Source organism: Suillus bovinus (genome assembly GCF_016758785.1).
Source record: "Suillus bovinus strain UH-Sbo-P2 chromosome Unknown EDB93scaffold_51, whole genome shotgun sequence".
Taxonomy (NCBI): Eukaryota; Fungi; Basidiomycota; class Agaricomycetes; order Boletales; family Suillaceae; genus Suillus; species Suillus bovinus.
In genome coordinates, this window is record NW_024542107.1 from 142,557 (window position 1) to 162,223 (window position 19,667).

The 19,667-nt window shown below is 46.9% G+C and overlaps 5 protein-coding genes across 5 annotated transcripts; 4 read left to right on the top strand and 1 right to left on the bottom strand.

Moving 5' to 3' along the window:
- Positions 1-162: 162 nt before the first annotated feature.
- Positions 163-2,061, bottom strand: EDB93DRAFT_1252879 (glycosyltransferase family 4 protein; the record flags this gene model as incomplete). Its single annotated transcript, XM_041453352.1, has 6 exons — positions 163-417; positions 477-777; positions 834-1,154; positions 1,269-1,458; positions 1,512-1,819; positions 1,874-2,061. The coding sequence occupies 6 exons, from the start codon at positions 2,059-2,061 to the stop codon at positions 163-165; spliced, it is 1,563 nt and encodes a 520-aa protein (XP_041305180.1).
- A 753-nt stretch (positions 2,062-2,814) lies between these two features.
- Positions 2,815-3,662, top strand: EDB93DRAFT_1252880 (uncharacterized protein; the record flags this gene model as incomplete). The annotated part of the gene is made up of 2 exons (XM_041453353.1): positions 2,815-2,941; positions 3,088-3,662. The coding sequence occupies 2 exons, from the start codon at positions 2,815-2,817 to the stop codon at positions 3,660-3,662; spliced, it is 702 nt and encodes a 233-aa protein (XP_041305181.1).
- Positions 3,663-4,836: 1,174 nt separating this feature from the next.
- On the top strand, positions 4,837-6,414 carry EDB93DRAFT_1252881 (uncharacterized protein; the record flags this gene model as incomplete). Its single annotated transcript, XM_041453354.1, has 1 exon — positions 4,837-6,414. One exon carries the CDS (start codon positions 4,837-4,839, stop codon positions 6,412-6,414), a length of 1,578 nt encoding a protein of 525 aa, XP_041305182.1.
- Positions 6,415-7,083: 669 nt separating this feature from the next.
- EDB93DRAFT_1252882 (uncharacterized protein) lies at positions 7,084-8,039 on the top strand (the record flags this gene model as incomplete). The annotated part of the gene is made up of 4 exons (XM_041453355.1): positions 7,084-7,371; positions 7,423-7,611; positions 7,659-7,755; positions 7,813-8,039. 4 exons carry the CDS (start codon positions 7,084-7,086, stop codon positions 8,037-8,039), a joined length of 801 nt encoding a protein of 266 aa, XP_041305183.1.
- A 567-nt stretch (positions 8,040-8,606) lies between these two features.
- EDB93DRAFT_686640 (uncharacterized protein) lies at positions 8,607-10,622 on the top strand. The gene is made up of 2 exons (XM_041457101.1): positions 8,607-8,792; positions 8,859-10,622. The coding sequence occupies exon 2, from the start codon at positions 8,864-8,866 to the stop codon at positions 10,445-10,447; it is 1,584 nt and encodes a 527-aa protein (XP_041305184.1). The 5' UTR covers positions 8,607-8,792; positions 8,859-8,863; the 3' UTR covers positions 10,448-10,622.
- The last annotated feature ends 9,045 nt before the right edge of the window (positions 10,623-19,667 follow it).

Sequence of the window (19,667 nt, forward strand, 5' to 3'; positions counted from 1 at the left end):
ATGAGGTACCCGATAATAATATATCGCGCTTGAAGTATGAATGCTTAGTTACTACGTTACCAGAATTAGTCGATGAGCAGAGACTCGACAAACCGAGTGGAAGGTTTAAGATAATAAGGAGTAGTGATGATTATTTACCGTTAAAGAGTATAAACTATCTCATCATACCCACCCTTTCCAAGCAGCTTCCCAACCCTCCACGAAGCGCTCCTCGGCAAATGCGCTTACTGCCCACGTACGTGCACGTGTCCTCATCGCTTGCTGCTCCGACTCACTCATGCTTAACACCGTGTGCATGGCGTTCGCGAAGCTCTGCGGATCACGCGCATGGAATCCCGTTGCTTCGCCATCCAGAGGTACAACAATATCATGAAGTGGACCACCAGAAGCGTGCGTCACAGGAATCACACCTGCAGCCTAGTTCGTTCAAGGTGAGTTGCTACAGAACCAAACAAAGTGAAACAAGGAATCTGCACCATGAATTCAACGACGTTGATTCCAAAATGTTCGTCCACCATCGTGCTAAGCCCGATACTCGCCATTGCGAGCCAGCCGAGCATTTCGGGGTAACTTGCATTGACGATGAACTGGACGTGGGGGGTTATCTTGAGTTCTTCTGCGAGATCTCTAAGGGACTGCACGCGGGCGTGGTCGTCCGCGTTACGTGCGCCACCCAATAGGAACAGTTTCACAGAGGAGGAACCCGAAGTATAAGTTGAATGATCGGCCAACAGCTGTGCAAAAGCGCGAAGTTGAGCAGGGTGGTCTTTTTCTGGCCTTTATGAGCGACACTTGAGCGCCTGCAACGAATGAAAAGTAGAATGAAGATATACCTGAATTGTGCTATACTCAGTATAATTCTTTCCCTCTCGTCCAATGGGAATTGTGCCATCTCGCGAGTATCGCATGGTGGGTAAACAATTTTGGCTTCTCGTTTCTTGCTTGTTGATTCAATGTGAAGTTTTTTCGACTTGAATGTAGTCGCAAAGAGACGAAGGGCAAGAAGGGGGTTAAGAAAGTGCAACGTGCTCATGACAGGGTCAGAGTGCGAGAGTATTGCATCGACGTGGTTCTTTGTCCAGCTGGAGTTGGCCATAACGAAGGAAGGGCGGGAGAGTGCCAGGGAGTAGTGATACATTAGGAAACGATAATACCTATAAGAGTGTGTTATGATAAGTGCCACAATACAGAAACCGAACCGCAGCAGGAGATAGAATTCTGGACAGAGCAATAATATGAAAGCCGGAAGGTGGATCACTTGTACTCACCACATCTTTCCGCGGCTCAATATCAACGAGCCCGCGACATCTCCACGGTTTGTATGACCCACCTTTCTGGCCTTCACACGAGCCAGCATATCCGTACTGATTGTTGGATAATGTACATATGCACCCACAGGTATGGAGCCCCTAGTAATCCATGCAACTACATGGAATGTAAAGGCGTACCCCATGCTGTCTAAGCGGTATGAGCACCGACAGTTCTACAGCATCCAAGACAAGTAAACCTACCAATAAATAAATCTGGTATGACTTGACCTAAAGCTTCCCAAGCGAGGATCATGGACCCGAGGCTCTGGCCAAGAAGTGTAAAACGCGGCCAGGCGGCATCCTCCACTAAGCGTCTCTTCTTTAGGAAGACGAAATGTAAAGATTTGGGATCAAGAGAGATATCAAAGCGTGCTTTGACTTGAGCTATTATTTGTTCTTTGGTCACGTCGACGTCTCCAGTATATATTAATGAGATGCAATCAGGATGTGCACGTTGGGTGGCTGCGATAGCAGTCCAGAGGACACGTTCACCTCCCCCACCTGCATTGCTACAAAAATACCACGAGTCAAGTATCGCCCAGTCCTCAGTGGAAGAAACCTACCAGTAGGGATGAAAGAAACCGATAAACTGGGGGTTTGATGTGGTGGGGACGCCAAGGCTCTTGATTATGGTGCGGCGAGCTTGTGCCGAGCGTTTGGAAAGTTTATTTGTGTAAGCAGTAAAGATGATGAAACCAAAGGGGACTGTTAGAAGAAGGCACAACAGAGTAATAGCGGAAGCCATGTGCATTACTGTAAGGTCGCCTGCAGTTGAAGGCTTTGAGGCTCGCCTCGCCGACGCGGCAAGAGCCACGTAAGGATAACTGACACAGCCACTTTACTGCCAACTTTCGGAAGGCATGTTCCGGAACGCTCTGTTCGTGGCAGGTGACCATCCTACAATTCGAACCAACTTTCTCATGTGGAGCCTGTCGAACGCATAGCTATAGTACTATGTTCGATATCCTGGAATCCGGGTGCAAGAGGACCAGTACACGTCCAATCTGGTCCAAATCAACGCCACCTCGTGTTTACTGTAGGAACTGCAATCGGTCCAAAGTCGACCCATACGAATAATGAGATTCTATCTCAGTTGGCCAGTGGCCACGGTGCGTCACTTTAGTTCATGCTTTATGATCATTTGCTTGGCTGCTGTGGACCTCGCACCTCTGCATTCCGAATCCCCGGCACCTGCGCAGAATTCACTTTTATGTAACGTAGTTACACGGAAATACTCGGACGAGTGACTTTTGCCTTAGTGGAAGTCTACTGGATTGGGGCAAAGTCTAACTAGGCTCTTTGCTCCGGGTAATACACCAAGCTGTGCCAACCTCTGGGTCGCTTACTTTCCACCAATCAAGACACCTAATGCAGCGCTGACAGCTGGGCGCTTTTTGTATCTTCAGCCATGCTTATATAGTCTCCTACCACAAATCCTTGGATTCTACCACTCTCTGTCTTTCGCCTCCTAATACCCTTCCCGCGCATCTAGTACATATCGTCTATGGCCCCTTTGGATACCCAACCTATCAAGTCACTCCCAGCATCCAGGGCTGGGAATATGGTCGTCCGCAGTTACCAGTCCGGGTCCATGGATCGTCATACCATGATTGATGTCATTATCATAACTGGTGAGTTTGTGTTCCTCCAATCCTTGGCAATGAATAGGGTCAATTAGCTCCCTGATCTTCCCGTTTGTTTCCTTCACCCATTGTTAGGGTTTCCTCTTTTCACCATGACTCTTGTAATTCAAGATACTGACAACACGTCTCAACAGTGATATTTATCGCACTCCTACTATCACTTTCTGCCTTGGCATGCCTCCGACCTACATCCTTGAGCTCACCTCGTGCAGCCCCAGTTCTTGGCACTTCTGTGCCCGTCGCCAATACAGCCACGCCTGTACATTCAACTGCGACCCCTGGACGCAGCATCCACTACTCCAGGCATATATTAGTGATGTCGCTATTATTGCACAAGTGGTGGCCACGCACATTCCAAAATGGCGTTCCTCGGTCTGACATGGGTACTGCGGCCCACCATGAACAAACTCTGTTTCGTGCTGCTCAACTATCTGCCCATACCTCATCAGCAGGCATAAGCACAGAGTTCTATACTCGCCCACTAAGCTTCACCACTTTTTCGCCCACTTCTTTGTCGGGGGGACCCAGCATCGTCGACACTTTCGTTGACACCGAAGCCGTGGAGCTTCATATGCTTGGTGGCAGTAAACCCTTGAGTGCATCCTCATTAGCAGTAGCCGACGACGCAGACATACCTGTGCTGTCTGCTACGGAGTTCAGTGTCCCCGTACACGCGGGTACGGTGTTTGCGGCAGCTGACCCATTATGAATGCTCGACCACCGATTTCTACATGGTAGAAGTTAACATTGTAGAAGATGGGGTAGCGGGGTGTCAGGTTTCGCGATAAACCGAACCCCGAATTTGGTGTTCTACGCGCAAGGCGGTGGAAGTGGGGATGAGGATGGGGGCGGTACATGAGGAAGCTGTGCATTATTCTGGAATTGATACCCATAATCATATTTACAATATATCAGCTTGCGCAGTGCGCACGTTGATGTTTTTCGAATGGAATATACCAAACACCGCCTGTAGCCTGTGCTACTTCACAACACTGCCTCGGTGCGTATACTAGTGAGTAGAATGTTCTTTGAACACGCACAGCACAACCACAGGATGAAATTTTACAATTGCACACGTTGCTTGAAGTCAATTGCTCACGAAACATCGCCTGTGGTGCGGCCGAAGTCTCTTTCGAGTGTGAAAGGCGTTGTATGGGTCCTAAACATTTATAGTCAGCATTCAGCACACTGGACGTGCGAATAGGACGACTGGTATTTGAACGGTCCCTAGCTAGAACATAAGAGTTACTGAGTAAGAGTCACAAGCATGGATATTTGTGTCGTAGTCTCGTATACGTAGATATAAGGTATTGCAAGAAAAACGGGCCGCCGAATGCTCGAGCTCGTAAATAGTAAATATTTACGTCATCAGAAGGGTAGTACTTACAGGCACCAGCTTGACCAATTACAGAGCAAGGTATGAACCAATGAGAACGATGATACATTGTCGATTGGTCACTTGAGATTTGTTCCACTGGGGTTGTGAATCAGAGAGCGCTGGTTTGACATTGACGCTGACTTGGGCGGTCGAGGGCCAACGAGTCACTCAGGTATGCATAAATCAATGTATGTTCAAGACTTCGAGTTGGCGAAGGTCCGGGATGTCGGGGCAAATTCCGTAATGATTTTTTGCAGCGACACGGCTGAAAATTTTCGCAAACTGAGCGTCGTTCGAACTCCCACTAGTCCAGAGGCCTGTTAGCCAGAAGGAACGACTGTCTTCCCTCGTTGGCTAAGGGAGACTCTAGAGGGTTTGAACGGAAGTCCATAACCGAGAAGTCGCATTGTTGGCAATTTGTTGTAGCGGCGGTGAACCCTCTTGGTGAGTCTCTAGAAGTATTAACCATAACTATGCTTACCTTGGTACTTCACCAACAGTCGAGATGATCGCTTCTAATGACAGTCGGCTCTCGGATGACATCCTCCTTATAATCTTCAAGCTGATATGCGAAGAAGGCCAAGTTGCCTTGTATCATTATCTCGAGAAAGAAAGTGACCTCATAAACAGACATTGGGACGATTGGGGAGAGGATTTTGATTGTGATTATGACCATTGGAAATTCGAGTTAGAAGATCAGATTAGAGCTGGCAATATCAATGACTCTCCACCCGGTCCCCGATCAGCGCTCTTGCAAGCTATGGGTGTCTGCAAGCATTGGTACTCACTTGTGTCTCAAAATCCGTCGTTGTGGACCGTACTGGAAATATCCTTCCGCGAAGGCGCTGCAGCTCTTGAACACGCGCGGACATTTCTCCAGCGTAGTGGGTCCCGTCTCGTCCAAATCACACTTCTTTGGGACAATCCCACTTGGGCCGTGCCAGTTTATCGGGATGATGTTGAGAGGGATAGAGGAGGATTTCCACCCCAGTCGCGTGAAGAGATCATGGCTGGTGTTTATCTTGGTTTGGTCATTCAGGAGCTGTATGCACATGTACACCGCTGGAGCGAGTTTACGCTCAGGACAACCTCCATTACCCACACATATCAAGCGCTTTCGCTGATGTCACGCCCGTCCGCTCATCCTGCCCGTGGACTAGAAAAATTACATCTTCAATTCGTGCACAACCTACGTCATGCAACTCACTATATCAACGAACCATCGCTTTTCCCTGGTTTAGCGCCTCCCATCCGCGATCTTGTTCTTTTTGGCATGAGTTGGGCCTGGCCATCATCGTCCATGTGGTCGTCCAATCTTGTGAACCTGCGGATCCATTATGATACCACCATGAATGAAGACGGTGGACATTCACGCACGGGCCCGGAAGCAGAAATGTTGGCACAGTTCCTTGGCTCACTCGTCAACCTCCGGACTCTGGCGCTCGAAGTGGACCTTTCATCATTTGATACAGACACCATCGAGTTGCCTCGTTTGCACAGCCTGACTATCAAGTCGGGCATAATGACATCCTGGGCTGCGGAATTTCTCCAAAATGTTCAGATGCCTGATCTCCGGATCTTAACCTTGTGTGTCGCATCGGATAACTCCGAGGATGACGACGACGATAGTATTGTTGACAAATTGGTCGATCTTACCGGTTCTGATGATCCTTTGGAGCTGGATGAACTCCATCTTTTCAATTTCGGAAAGTTTGTAGATGCTGAGCTCCTCCGTCGCATGTACACCCAGATGCCCACGGTCAAAACATTGACATTGGGACCCGGGATGGCTACCGACAATCACGCCCTGGCAACGGGACTGCTCCCCGCGCCCAACGAACTGCCGGATCTCCCTCTCCCTGGACTTCAAACGCTTGTCATATTTGATAGTCCAAAAAAACTAGTACGGCGCATCGTACTAGAACGACAGTCGCTTGCTGGTCCTTTGGAGGAGCTCTATTGTCGTTACCGTGAAGACAATGAGGCAGATGATTGGCAACATCACGTAAAGAAATTTCATCGTATCGGTTGTCTGAAGTCTGCCCACTACACTGACGTGGTTGCCAGGCGGTGGACACGTTAGCCTAGTACCTCACTCACTTGCTCATGTACGTGACGGTTCAATATTGTGATTCAGCCAAACTCATTTCACGGTAGCAGAATAGCTCATCTGGAGCTCACTAGTCAGTAGTGACAGATAGGATCTTCGCAGTGGCAATCTCAATCGTCCTGGTTGAACATGTATTAATGATGGAAACTGAAGCGTGCTTACAGAATACGAACAAAGTGAGCAACATATACGTATTACTCTGTAAAAACTCCTACAACGAAACCAGTTCTGTAGGGATTTTGACGGAAATACTAACGAACGAGATTATCAGGTCAGACTGTATCAGGAAAAAACCAAATAGCGGTAGTACTAGCCACAAATATGATGCATTCCATCGCCCACCTAAATTTGGCTACAGATTAGGGGGATGGCTACATGCTCAGCGCTCAACCGTGACGTGCGTCCGATTCAGTGCCAACAGTGCTGCGGAGCTCGCTGAAGTGCCGTGGTATTGGTAAACGCTCATACTCAGTAAGGAATATCACATCACAACGCCGTTGCTAACGGTGATGATGACACTCTCCATGTTATCACTGCTGTGCGCCGCCCAAACGAATGTTTTAGTACGTATCCGAAGCGTGCCCGGCACCAGATGCTTTAAATATCCACCGTTCATTCATCCCTTCCATCCCCAACCCCATCATGTCTGATACCGTCTCATATGACACCCTTAGGTACTCCGAAACGCAGCTGGAAGGTTACAATGATGCCCCAGACACGCACAAAACACGTACGAAGCCAACCAAGCCCATCCCCACTCGATGGCGACCTCCTACATCCTTCTTCCCGCGTTTGATCTTCCACATAACGTGCTTTTGCTTGGCATTTCACTCAGATTTGAATTTCATGTGGGATATCTTCCGAGAGCCTGATGGTTGGGAAAACTTCCATGCTCTATACCTCACTCAAATCAATCAATTGAGTACTGTGGTATATCGGTATATTTTTCAGCGCTTAATCCTCCCTGATCGTTCTTCATAGCAAGGATTGGTCCTTACGACTGTTGCGGTCTTTATCTCCACTCCGCCCCCTCTGAAACAGATCGACTACGCTGCTGATGGACCTTATACACTCCTATCGGAGTCACTGGTGTTCTCATTGTTCAGTCTGTTATTTCAGCTCTACACCTCTGTCGTGGGGCACAGTTATCAAAAGCAGAAAACCTTCAAAGTGAGCAAATGCATAGAAACCCGCAAACTGGTACTGACCTCAAATAGGCTTTGAAACGAAGTCGGTGGCTATTTCTATGTCACATCATGACTCTGTCAATTCCAGTTTATATCTTTGCTATATCACTACTGCTGCTCATCTTCGGTACGTTTCTTGTCCCCTGCCAGACCATGTCATGCCTGATCAGCACATCTCGAGTAGGCATCTCTCTGACGGGCTTTATGTCCTCTTCGACTTCAGCTCAGATTTTTACCGGCGCAACTTTCGCGCTACTTGTTACATGTCTGCTTGCTTCTATCCTACCGTCGCCATTCTATTCGCGACTTTATAAGATATTGTGGAGGATAACTGACTATGTCGAGGAAGACGATGACGACGACGAGTTGGAGAAGGAGCATAGTGAGAAGGATACGGGGGGCCTTGCATGAGGCTCGTTTCAAGATGCCTTCACTTTGATGTACTTCAAGTTGTCCAGATGTTCCCTGAGTTTTATCCTACAAGTTATGTAATAGTGTCGTATTTAAAAGCGGACTACGAACCCGTGATATTTCTTAATGCAAAGAAAGGCCTAGATCTTTGAATTCAGGTAGAAATATATTTGCATCATCTAAACATCAGACCGCTACAAACAGCTGTGTCACAAGATCGATGGTGCTCGTACAAACTCTGCTTGTCATTCAATCATTCGACGTTCAATATTCCACGGCGGAGCCTATCAGCTTTTCTGTACAACAATTGAACACTGGATGAGTAAATGACGAACTTGAAACAGTCCAGCGACCCATATTAGGATTTTCTGACAGTGATCGTGATTCATCACTGACTCAACGCACTGCTGAAAAATGCTCTTCGGAGGGCCGATTTACCTTTCAAGAAGAGGGCAATGCGCGTTCAGTCACGCGAATGTTATAACAACCCCGGGCCGTCGTCGTTTACATAACTCCGTGGTTAGTTTTTCACCGAGCCCTAAATTCCGTAATGATTTTTTGAAGCGACAAGCCAACTGAGAATTTCGCGAACCGAGTCTCCGTTCTAATTCCTAGCTCAAAGGCCTCTTAGCGAGAAGGAACGACTGTCCTCCTTCGCTGGCTAAGGCAGACTCTAGAGGGTTTGAACGGAAGTCTATAACCGGCGAGGAGTCGCATTGTTGGTGACTTGTTGTAGCGGTGGTGAACCTCTGGGTAAGTCTCTCGGGAGTCGGAAAGTGACCATAACTATGATTGCTTACCTTGGTACTTCTCCAACAGTCGAGATGGCCGCTTCTCATAACGGTCGGCTCTCGGATGACATCCTCCTTATGATCTTCAAGCTGGTATGCGAAGAAGACCAAGCTGCCTTGAACGATTATCTCGAGAAAGAAAATGTTCTCATACACAGTCACTGGGACGATTGGGGAGAAGAATTTATTCATGGTGATTATGACCAGTGGAAAATCGACCTAGCAGATTCACTTAGCGCTGGCAATGTGGATGAACCTCCACCTCCATCAACGCTCTCGCGAGCTATGAGTGTTTGCAAGCATTGGTACTCACTCGTATCACAGACTCCATCAATGTGGACTGTACTGGAAATCTCCTTCCGCGAAGGTGCTGCAGCTCTTGAACATGCGCGGACATTTCTCCAGCGTGGCGGGTCACGCCTCATTTCAATCACACTTCTTTGGGATGACCCCGCTTGGATTGTGCCACTATGTGAAGAAGAGATTGAGGGAGGATTACCGCCCCCATCGCATGAAGAAATGATGGCCGGTGTCTATCTTGGCTCGGTCATTCAGGAGCTATATGCCCATGTGCATCGCTGGCGCGAGTTTACGCTCAGGACGACCTCCTTTGCCCACACACGTCAAGCGCTTTTGTTGATGTCACGCCCATCCGCTCATTCTGCCCGTGGACTAGAAAAACTACATCTTCAATTCGTACACAATCCACGTCATGCAGTTCACTATATCAGCGAACCATCGCTTTTCCCTGGCTCAACGCCTCCCGTCCGTGATCTTGTTATTTTTGGCATAAGTTGGGCGTGGCCATCATCAGCCATGTTATCGGCTAATCTCGTGGACCTGCGGATCCATTATCTTTCTATCATGAATGAAGGCAACGATGATGCAAACCACGGTTCTGAAGAAAAAATATTGTCGCAGTTCCTTGGCACACTCGTCAACCTCCGGACTCTGGCGCTCGAGGTGGACCTTTCATCATTTACTGCAGAAACCATCGAGTTGCCTCGCTTGCATAGCCTGGCTATCAAGTCGAGCACAATGTCATCCTGGGCCGTGGATTTTCTTCACAATGTTCAAATGCCTGAACTCCGGATCTTGACCTTATGTATAAATACAGAGGACTTCGAGGAGGAAAATGTTGGAGATATCCTCGATGAGTTGGTAAATCTTACTGATTCTGACGAGAATCCTGAAACTCCTCTGGAGCTAGATGAACTCCATCTTTTTAATTTCTCACGTGGTGTAGATGTTGATACGATCCGTCGCCTGTTCACCCAGATGCTCACGGTCGAAACATTAACATTGGGACCAGGGGCGATCAACAATGTCGCCCTGGCAATGGGGCTGCTCCCCACACCCCACGGCGGACTGGCGGAGCTCCCTCTCAGTGGAATTCAGACATTTATCTTGTTTGATATTCCAAAGTATCTCATACGGCAAATCGTACTAGAACGACAGTCTCTCGCTGGTCCAATGGAGGAGCTCTACTGTCGTTACCGTGAAGGCAAAGAAGCAGATGATTGGCAACGACATGTCGAGAAATTCCATCGTATCGATAAGTTGAAGTCTGATCGTTACACTGACGTAGTTGCCAGGCGGTGGTCATATTTAGTCTAGTATCCCATTCACTTACTAGTCGAAATAGTAAACATTGTATATTGTGATCAAGTCAAACCCATCTCATATGTCAACACATTAGAAGTAAACTCATTTGGAGCTCATTAATTAGCATTCAGCGCGCGCAGCAGTGACAGGTAGGATACAATTTTATTCGTCCTGGCTAGCAAGGATGGACTCAGTGAACATGACCAGTATGTAATTATAATAATGATGGAATCTGAATTCGAGCGTGCCTACAGCATACTAGTAAAGAAAGCAAGATATAGGGGAAATTTGCTAGGTTAATCCTCTTCTTTGGGACGGCACAAGTTATCCTACATAGCTTATCCGAGATTCCGAGATTCCGAGCAAGTATTGCTGCCGTGGTCCGGTCCCGAACCATGGTTCCAAGTTTTGGACGGACTGGACCTGAAAGAGGTTCATGGTCCACCATCATCTGAACAGTTCGGACATAGTTTTGGACCTTCCCGAACCATTCTGAACCCCAAACCGCAGCGTCCTCATGTTATTGGTGAGGCACACACTACTAGCAATGGTCACTTCGACTTTGACTTAGCTTCAACTTCTGCCCCCATGGCGGTTGTTCACTTTGTTAGCAGTTAAAAGGAGCAAGTAGCAGGTGAGTTCACTCATCATCATGTCTGAATCTGACGCATGCGCCCTCAATACTGATGGATCTCTTAAGGATGCTAAGGACATCATCTTCTATCATGATCCTGATGATATTGTCCCACTATCTACTCCTTCCTCTGTGCCTACTCCTTCCTCTGCACCTACTCTCACAGGTTGCAAACCAGTGCCAGTTATAGCTGGTTCTTGACGATCCATTTGCACGTCCAAGCCATCTGCTCGCCTGCAGGATACTGAGAACATTTATTCCTCAACAAGCCAAAAATGTGCTTTATCCAGCACTAACAAAATTCAACCAGCGCGCAAGAAAGTTATACCATCTTTATTTGATGATGATAGCCTTGATGACGACACTGGCAACAATACTGATCCTTTGGAGCCTGGCACTGACCAGCCTGAAGCCGAAGATGAATCCAAACTGGGGGACGATGCTGAAACTGAGGACAGCGCTGAACCCATGGTCGCGCAAGTGGCAAAGAGCGAACATACTGCTAACATTCACACCACCTTCACTCACCATGAAACACACTGGGTATGCAACCCTTGCAAGTACGTAGTTAGTGCTGTGTGCATTGTTTCCCACTGATATTTGATAGGGACACTGGTGAACCTGAGAGCAGGCACATATTTTGAGGAGGAATCTCTACACTCCGCACTCACGTTAGTCGGTATGTTCATGTCCTTTCATCTCTTGATGTTTCACACTAACACATCTATCAGCAAAAAAAACCACTTTCAACTCTACAAGGCTCGTTGTCAAGCTGCAGGAATTGCAATGCACCCTCGCGCTATTCCAGCTGACAAGGATCAGGCACTGTGAGTTTTAACTAACCTTTTGTATAACATGGCACTAAATAATTGACAGTTCGAGGCAATCTACCCTTGATAGTATACTCGTCACCAAAGCGCCTACATTCACCAAGGCCGGTCTCCTAGAGTACATAATGGACTTCATTGTGACCGAAGATGAGGTGCTACAGCTGGTCGACAAACCAGCATTCTGAAACCTACTTTGCTATGTTTGCTCTGGCCTTACTGAACATGACATCCCTCACCGCATGAAGCTTACTGAGACCATCAAGGCATGCGCAGAAGCCATAGTCAATGTCATATGTAAGTGTCTTGCTAAAGTTGATAGCAAAGTCTCTATGACATTCGACTCCTGGACTTCAATCATCGGTGACCTGTTTTTCTCCATCACTGGTCACTATATTTGGAATACAGATGATAAACCCCAGCAATGGGGGTTATGTCGCAAGCAGCTTAGTTTCACACATATTGAGGGCAATCACAGTGGGCAAAACATCGCTCGTATGCTTATCGACTCAATTGACACATACAACCTCCGAGAAAAGGTAAGGTCTGGCCTACTATCCTGCAGCAAGGCTAATGATTCATATAGCTTGGGTGGATGACCTCTGACAACGCAAGCAACAATGATACTGCAATGAAGGAGGTCACTCATGAAATTGATCCAGAGGGTGTCCAGTGGATACCTGCCACACACCACATCAGATGCCAGGAGCACATACTGAACCTTGCCACACGACACTTTGTAGATGCCGTTGCACCTACTCCTCAAGCTGCGCTTATGAAGAAGATCCATCAGGCGCTCGATATGGGGAACAACAATGAGCTTGACATTTTGAATAAGGAGCTCGCAGCCATGGAAGTAAATGGTGATTGCAAGAAGGATGATGTGTTCGACACTGGTGATTCGCTTGGTAAAGCCCTTGCGCTCATTGAGCAGGTAAGTACTACATTACTATTCTATACTCTTGCTGACTGGTGTTGTTAGATTCGAAAATAGCCTCAAGCTCATGCCTTCTTCAAGAAGGCCTGCAAAGAAGAGAACGTCCCCATGCTTGAGTTATTGCAGTGGATTAGGACTCGTTGGGCTTCTCTATACAAGTGTCTTGATCGCATGCTACTCTTACGTCGGGTAAGTCTTTCTTTTTTAATCAGTGTTCATCAGTTTGATATTTATATTTGAACAGGCTGTGAACTGCTTCACGAACCTCGCCGACGGAAGTAAAGAAGTACTGAATCTTCGCAACAAGTCTTACAATGATTTCAAGCTTGATCGGAATGATTGGAAACACCTCCCGCTTGTTCATCAAGTCCTGAAGGAACCAGCTACTGCCCAGCAGTCATTCTCGTCTGCAAAACACCCAACTGCATCGCAAATGATCCCAACATTGGAATGCCTTGTGGACTGGTGGCAAGAGATGGCAAACAATGACCAGTACACGCTGATTGCAGATGTAATCAAGCAAGGACTCAAGAACATTGACAAGTACTACAAGAAAATGAGTGACTCCGATGTATATTTCATTTGTCTCAGTAAGTGTTAATATTATTTTCTATGTTGTGTGCACATCTAATTATATTCACAGTCCTTGACCCCAACTACAAACTTGCCTATGTTGAAGATCGATGGGACACTTGAGACATTGCGAATGGGAGGGCTCACCTCAAGGCTGTGGTAAGTAGTATTAGTTCTGACTGCTCATTATCCTTCCTGAACTTATGTTTATAGTTTGACAAGTATTATAAACCGCCAACTCGGGCACCTGCCAAAGAACCCGCTCCACCAACAAGACCCTTGCACGAAAATCGGTATGGTGATGCGTGGATGTGTGAGGCCATCAAAACACGTCAAGCCGCAGACCAACGTGCTTATAATCCTCGTCAAGAACTCATGATGTATCTGTCTTTGCCACTAGAGGAAGCTGACAACATTGTTGCCTGGTGGGGAGTAAGTAATCTCATCATGACCTGTTTATTTCTACTTAAATTGTTCCTTAGCTTCATTCATTGCAGTATCCTACTCTAGCATGCATTGCACGAGACTACTTGCCCATTCAAGGAAGCTCTGTCCCCTCCAAACAGGCTTTTTCGAGCAGAGGGATCACTTCTACTGTTCGACGCAATGGGCTCGCAGCATCCACATTCAGCTCGCTGCAGCTATTGAAGGTAGCATACAAGAATGGCCATGTTTTTGCAAAGGTTGAGGCAGAAGCAGCTGTGTTGGATGTGTAGCTACGAGTACAAGTTCTATCTACGTTTTTTTGCATGCTGTAAAATATCTACATTTTTTTTTGCTCACTGTAAAAATTTTTGGGTTCAGTTCACGTTCGAACGCGAAAATAACCGGACCTGACCATTCTGAACCATTCATAAAGGTCCAGTTCGGGGTTCGTCGAGTCTGGTAGAACTGGACTTAGGTCCGGTTCTTGGTTCTTGCTCATCCCTCTGTGAACCTGACCAAACCAGACCACGGCAGCACTATGAGCAAGGCAAGCCCTCGCTGCAGGTGTCAGAACACATCGTCCAGTGACGGTATGCTGCACAGCCTTCAAACGTTCAAAAGAGGCTGGGGAAAGCATGTGAGATGGAGGGTAAATGTGGCTAGTTGCAGAGCTGAGTGCTTCATTTATACAGCAATTAAGCTGTGAAGCAGACACAGGCTATGAGATGTGCCTTTAGATATGTGTGAACACAGGAGTGCCCAAACTCCACAGCTCCAATCCATGGGCACACTGATTGCTAGTGATTTGAGCACCGAGTTCACCTAAATAGTACTCCTTGTAAGTGATACTCTGGGCTCCTCTGCAACACATCCACCTACTTACCAGCAACTTTGGATACCCACTAAGAACTCTGTGCATTCTCCAATATGCAACTTGTGTGCTGAAGTTGGCTTCTGGGTGAGGGCCGGATCTATAAACAAGCTATCTGGCAAGTGATGGCTTTTACGCCTATATTAATGAGAGCTGAAGTTAAAGAAGATACATTGCCAGACAAGTGTTCTAATTTGAATATTTCGGCAGACCTCGCTTGCACACAGTGAAAGATCTGGAATACATCAGCAAAAATACCCTTGTCTACAGGGTGCTATATAGTCAGTATAGCAACTGTAGTCCAATGTGTCAAGTGCCTACTATACCCTGTCATATAGTCACATGTTTAGGTTACAGTACTACAGTAGCATCCTGTAGTAAACAGCTATAGTGCTACAGGCCACTACATGCAGCTCACCTGAGTAACACTGATTTTCACATTTATTAGTAACAATTATAGCATAACATATGTGTTACTAACAATGGGGGGAAACCTATGCTGCAGTACTTTAGCAATATACGCAGCACTCAGCAGTCACTTGGGCTAAATACACATAAGGTGGGAATATCTTATGCAATGCTGATTAGATTGGTCACACTATCTATTTGTCATCCCCTGGATAGGAACAATTAACACCACTACGCCTTCAGGTGCTTCCCATGTAGCAATCAGCTCAGTGCAGATGGAGTCAACTGAGGGAAGCAAGCAAGCTAATGCGAAGAGCAACAAAAATATGTACATAGTTAGTAAGCAACGGTACCGAAGGACTGAGTGAGAGTTCAATATCCAACACTTCCCCTCAAACCAAGTGTAGTCTGAGGGTGGAGGCAAAGTGCTTGACTTTCAAACTGGGAAGGGGTTTCATAAGGGTATCTGTGACCATGTTGTCCATAGGACAGTAAACTGAAAAAATCAAGCCTTTGTCAACAGAAAATCTAATAAAGTGATACTGGATATCTATGTGCTTAGTCCGGGCGTGAAACACCCCAGACTGAGCAAGCACGATTGCAGACTGATTGTCACAATGAAGAACGGTAGGCGGAAGACTTTGCTGATGAAGCATCAAAGCCAGATGGCCTCTTTGGCGGCGTGCATCGCTGCCACATATTCCACTTTGATCATGGAAAGAGTGACCAACTCTTGCTTCTTCAACCCCCAAGATATGGCACCGCCGTTGTAACAATGGTTGTGGGGCTGGGCTCGGAACCAGGCAATCCAACACTTACATCCCATAGCATTCCCCAACCTCCCTTGACTTCTGAAGGCTGCACGCACTTGTCCAAACCTTCTGCAGGCAGTTCTTGCATTCTGAGGCCCATCCGAACCTCACGAGTTACCATATCATGTCCTATCCTCGTCCTTTTGACTTCACTGGTGTGTTTTCCCTTATTCTAACTATATGTTGACTATGTCTTAGTGGATAAATCCCATCAGCGTCCTGTCAGGAGCCTCAGAATACATATAAACAGTACGCATCACGGCTTATTACATAGGTTCGGACTTGCTTATCTCGCTACTAGTTTTGCCTATGGATTCTGGTCTCTCACGGAAGTAGGATATAATCTCGCTCGCTGGCTACTGATACTTCACTTCACTTCCCATACTTCAAGTCATAATTAGTAGAGTCACCTCGGTATATTCGTAACTGTGCAATTGATCTTAGTTCATTCAGAACGATTGTTTGGCTAGACCACTGCCAATTCTGCACTTCATTTATTCTTGAGTCCCGATAGATTAGCGTTGTTCCGGGACTACAGACGTTTCACAAAGTCTTATATTGTTATTCGACACATCGACATACCAACACATTGACACACCGACATATATTGATCTTTGGACAGCTCTCGCAAGCCTCAGAAGGCATTGCACTACTTCAGACAACACTTTCGCAGCTTCAGACGATTTTCGGTTGCATCAGACAAATATCTTGGTACTTCAGACATAGTCTCAGAACTTCGGATGAACATTAGAAAAGTTTACTTCCAATATCTTGTCTACTCTCTGACTGTATAAGACTTCCCTTGCATTATCAAGGTAGTTCTTTAGGTTGTCTCTTGGGATGAAGCATACTCGCATCTCTCAGGAATAGGGACTCACATTCTATAGAGCCCAGCCCAGATCTACTCTTTACACCATCCAATAGGAACACGTAGCCAGATACTGCATGTCTGTGCTCTTGTGATGCTCCATTGGTGTCAATGAAACCCTCAAGCCCATGCTTGGTGCTGCCAAAAGTAAGTGCAAGCCTTTTTGTCCCAACAAGGTAATAATAGATTTGTTTTACAGCCTCCCAATGGGGCATACCTGGATTTGCACCGAATTGTGCAACAGTCAATACAGCAAAGGCGATGTCAGGGCATGTCCTGACGGAAAGGTGCATGAGCGAGCCTATGCCTTCGCGATAGGGCACATTCTTCATTCGTGTGGACTCGGCTGGGTGTTTGGGACACTGCGAATGCGAAAGAGGGAGATTGGGATCCATGGGGATAGAACACAGTTTTAGATCTACAAAATTGTATTTGGCGAGGATTGCGTCAATATAGGTCTCGTGTGAGAATGAGATAGTGCGAGCAATACAATCACAAGTGACTTTCATACTGAGAAGGGATGCGACTGGTCCCAAGTCCGTTAACTTGAAGTGCGCAGCTACTTGCTGCTTGAATTGAGTGATGAGTGAGGAGTTGCTGCCAGTGATAGTGCAGTCATCAACGTGCAATGCGAGAAGAAGGATGTCCGTGCCTATGTGCTTGAAAAATACCCCCCAGTCCAACTCTGCTCTTGTCAAGCCAAGGCTCTTCATCAAGCGACATAGCTCCAGGTACCATTTCAAAGCTCCTTGCTTTGACCCATACAGTGCGACATGCAGGCATGTGACGGGGTGCTTGAAGTGTGAGTTGACATTGAGTCTGGGTGGTAGTTGCATAAAGATGACCTCATTAGGGTCTAGTTTGCCATTGAGGAAGGTGCTGTGGAAATCAAAGACATCAATATTCCAGTCATTAGGCATGGCGATTGCTGCGATGGTTCGAAGAGAAGCAAGGTGTGTGACTGGCATGTACATATCGTAATAATTGACACCGTAAACCTGTGAGTAGCCTTTTGCGACTAATTGAGCCTTATACTTATTGATTTCTCCATCTGCATTCCTCTTTATCCAAAACACCCATTTACATCCGACTATATTCGCTCCATCCAACTTTTCAACGATCAACCACATGTTGGTGTCCTTCAATGCAGTGAGTTCCTTCTTTATTGCATCATCCCATTTTGGCCAATCTGTTCTCTTGCAGGCTTCTTGCAGCATTGTGGGATCCGTTCCCTCCACTTCTGCAACTCCAGCTACCATAGCAAAAATCTCTTCATCGTCTTCATCTGCCTCTCCACAGACTTCAGTGATTCCTAGTTCTGCAGCTAAGTTGCTGTACTCCCCCGCAGGTCACATACCTTGAGGTAAGTCAGCGCTTTGACCATCAGTGGTCCCTGTGCCATCTCTAAGACTCTTTATATATGCTGACTCTGCTCTTACTCGCACTGAACGGCGTGGTTGGGATGGTTCTTCAAAGTGGGTTGATCTGAAGGAGGAGCTGGTGAGTTGGGTGGGAAGTTTGGTGCCTGGCGGGTGAGCACTGGACTGCTACTAGAGCTTTGGATTGTCTGGCTAACTGGTATCTTGGGAGATGAACCGACATCATAGCCTCATATTGTGTGGTCTGGCAGTTCGTTGCCTCCGACTATAGGTACATCTACCTCCATTATGTCGAATGTGACACTCCTTTCGACAGCAACCCTTCCTGAGTCCAGAAAGTAAATGTGGTGGCCACTTCTGGCATGGTCAAATCCCACCCACCTGCCTTCCACAGCTCACATGTCGAGCTTGGATCCATTTGGTGAGTGAACCTTTATGCAGCTGCCCCACTCCGGTAAGTTTTCCAGATTCAGTTTCTTTCTGAATAACACTTTGTAGGGTGTAATACCATTGAGCGCCCATGTGGTCGTTCTATTTTTCAGCCGGTAATGTGCATTATGGCCTCACCCCACAGGGATTTAGGCAGCCTGCTCGCGTGTAGGAGTGCACGTGTGCATTCAACTAGTGTGCGGTTCAGACACTTGGCTAAGCCGTTATGCTCTGGAGTATCATGGACGGTGAGTTTTCTCTCAGTACCTTTGCTGCGAAGGTGACATAAAAATGCTTCTCCAGTGAATTCTCCCCCTCAATCCAAATGCAGCCTCTTCACCTTGGCATCAAACTGCGTGTTTGCCCAGGACTCAAATATTTTGTATGCATCAAATGTTTCACCCTTTGTCCTTAGGAGATACAGGTGCATAAATTGAGTGCAGTCATTGGTGAACAATGTGAAGTACTCTTTATGGCCAGGTGTTCTAACAGGTGAGGGGCCCCAGAGGTTACTATGTACCTCATCCCCAAAGTTTTCATGCTGCGGAGGATCTCGGACCTTCCCAATTGGTTTATGCATGGCCTTTGCATACTTGCAGGATTCACAACTCTCCATGGTTGTTTCGGATGGGTTGAGGGTGATTCCAGTGATTGCACCATCATGTATCATCTGCGCAATTGTGCTAGGAGCCATGTGTCCCAGCCAGGCATGTATTTCGTGCATTGTGAGTGCCTCTTTTGTGCTTGCTACCCCAGCAAATAACTTCCTCAGTCCTTTAATGCAGTAAAGGCCTTTGTTCACTGGTACTTCCCCTAATTTCTTCTTCTTCTTGTCAAATATTTTGCACAAGCTCTCACAGAATAATGCCGCGTATCCGGCAGTGGCGAGATGACTGATGAAGACAAGTGTTATGCCCATTTTTGGTGCATATAGGACATCTTTGAGGAGTATTCCAGTGCTTGACTGCCCATTAGGAAGTGTAATGAGGAGGGACCCTTTGCCGGTTGCTTCAAAAGTATGTTTGTCAGCTGTTGTGATTGGTTTGGGCATGATGCTGAAAAAATCTT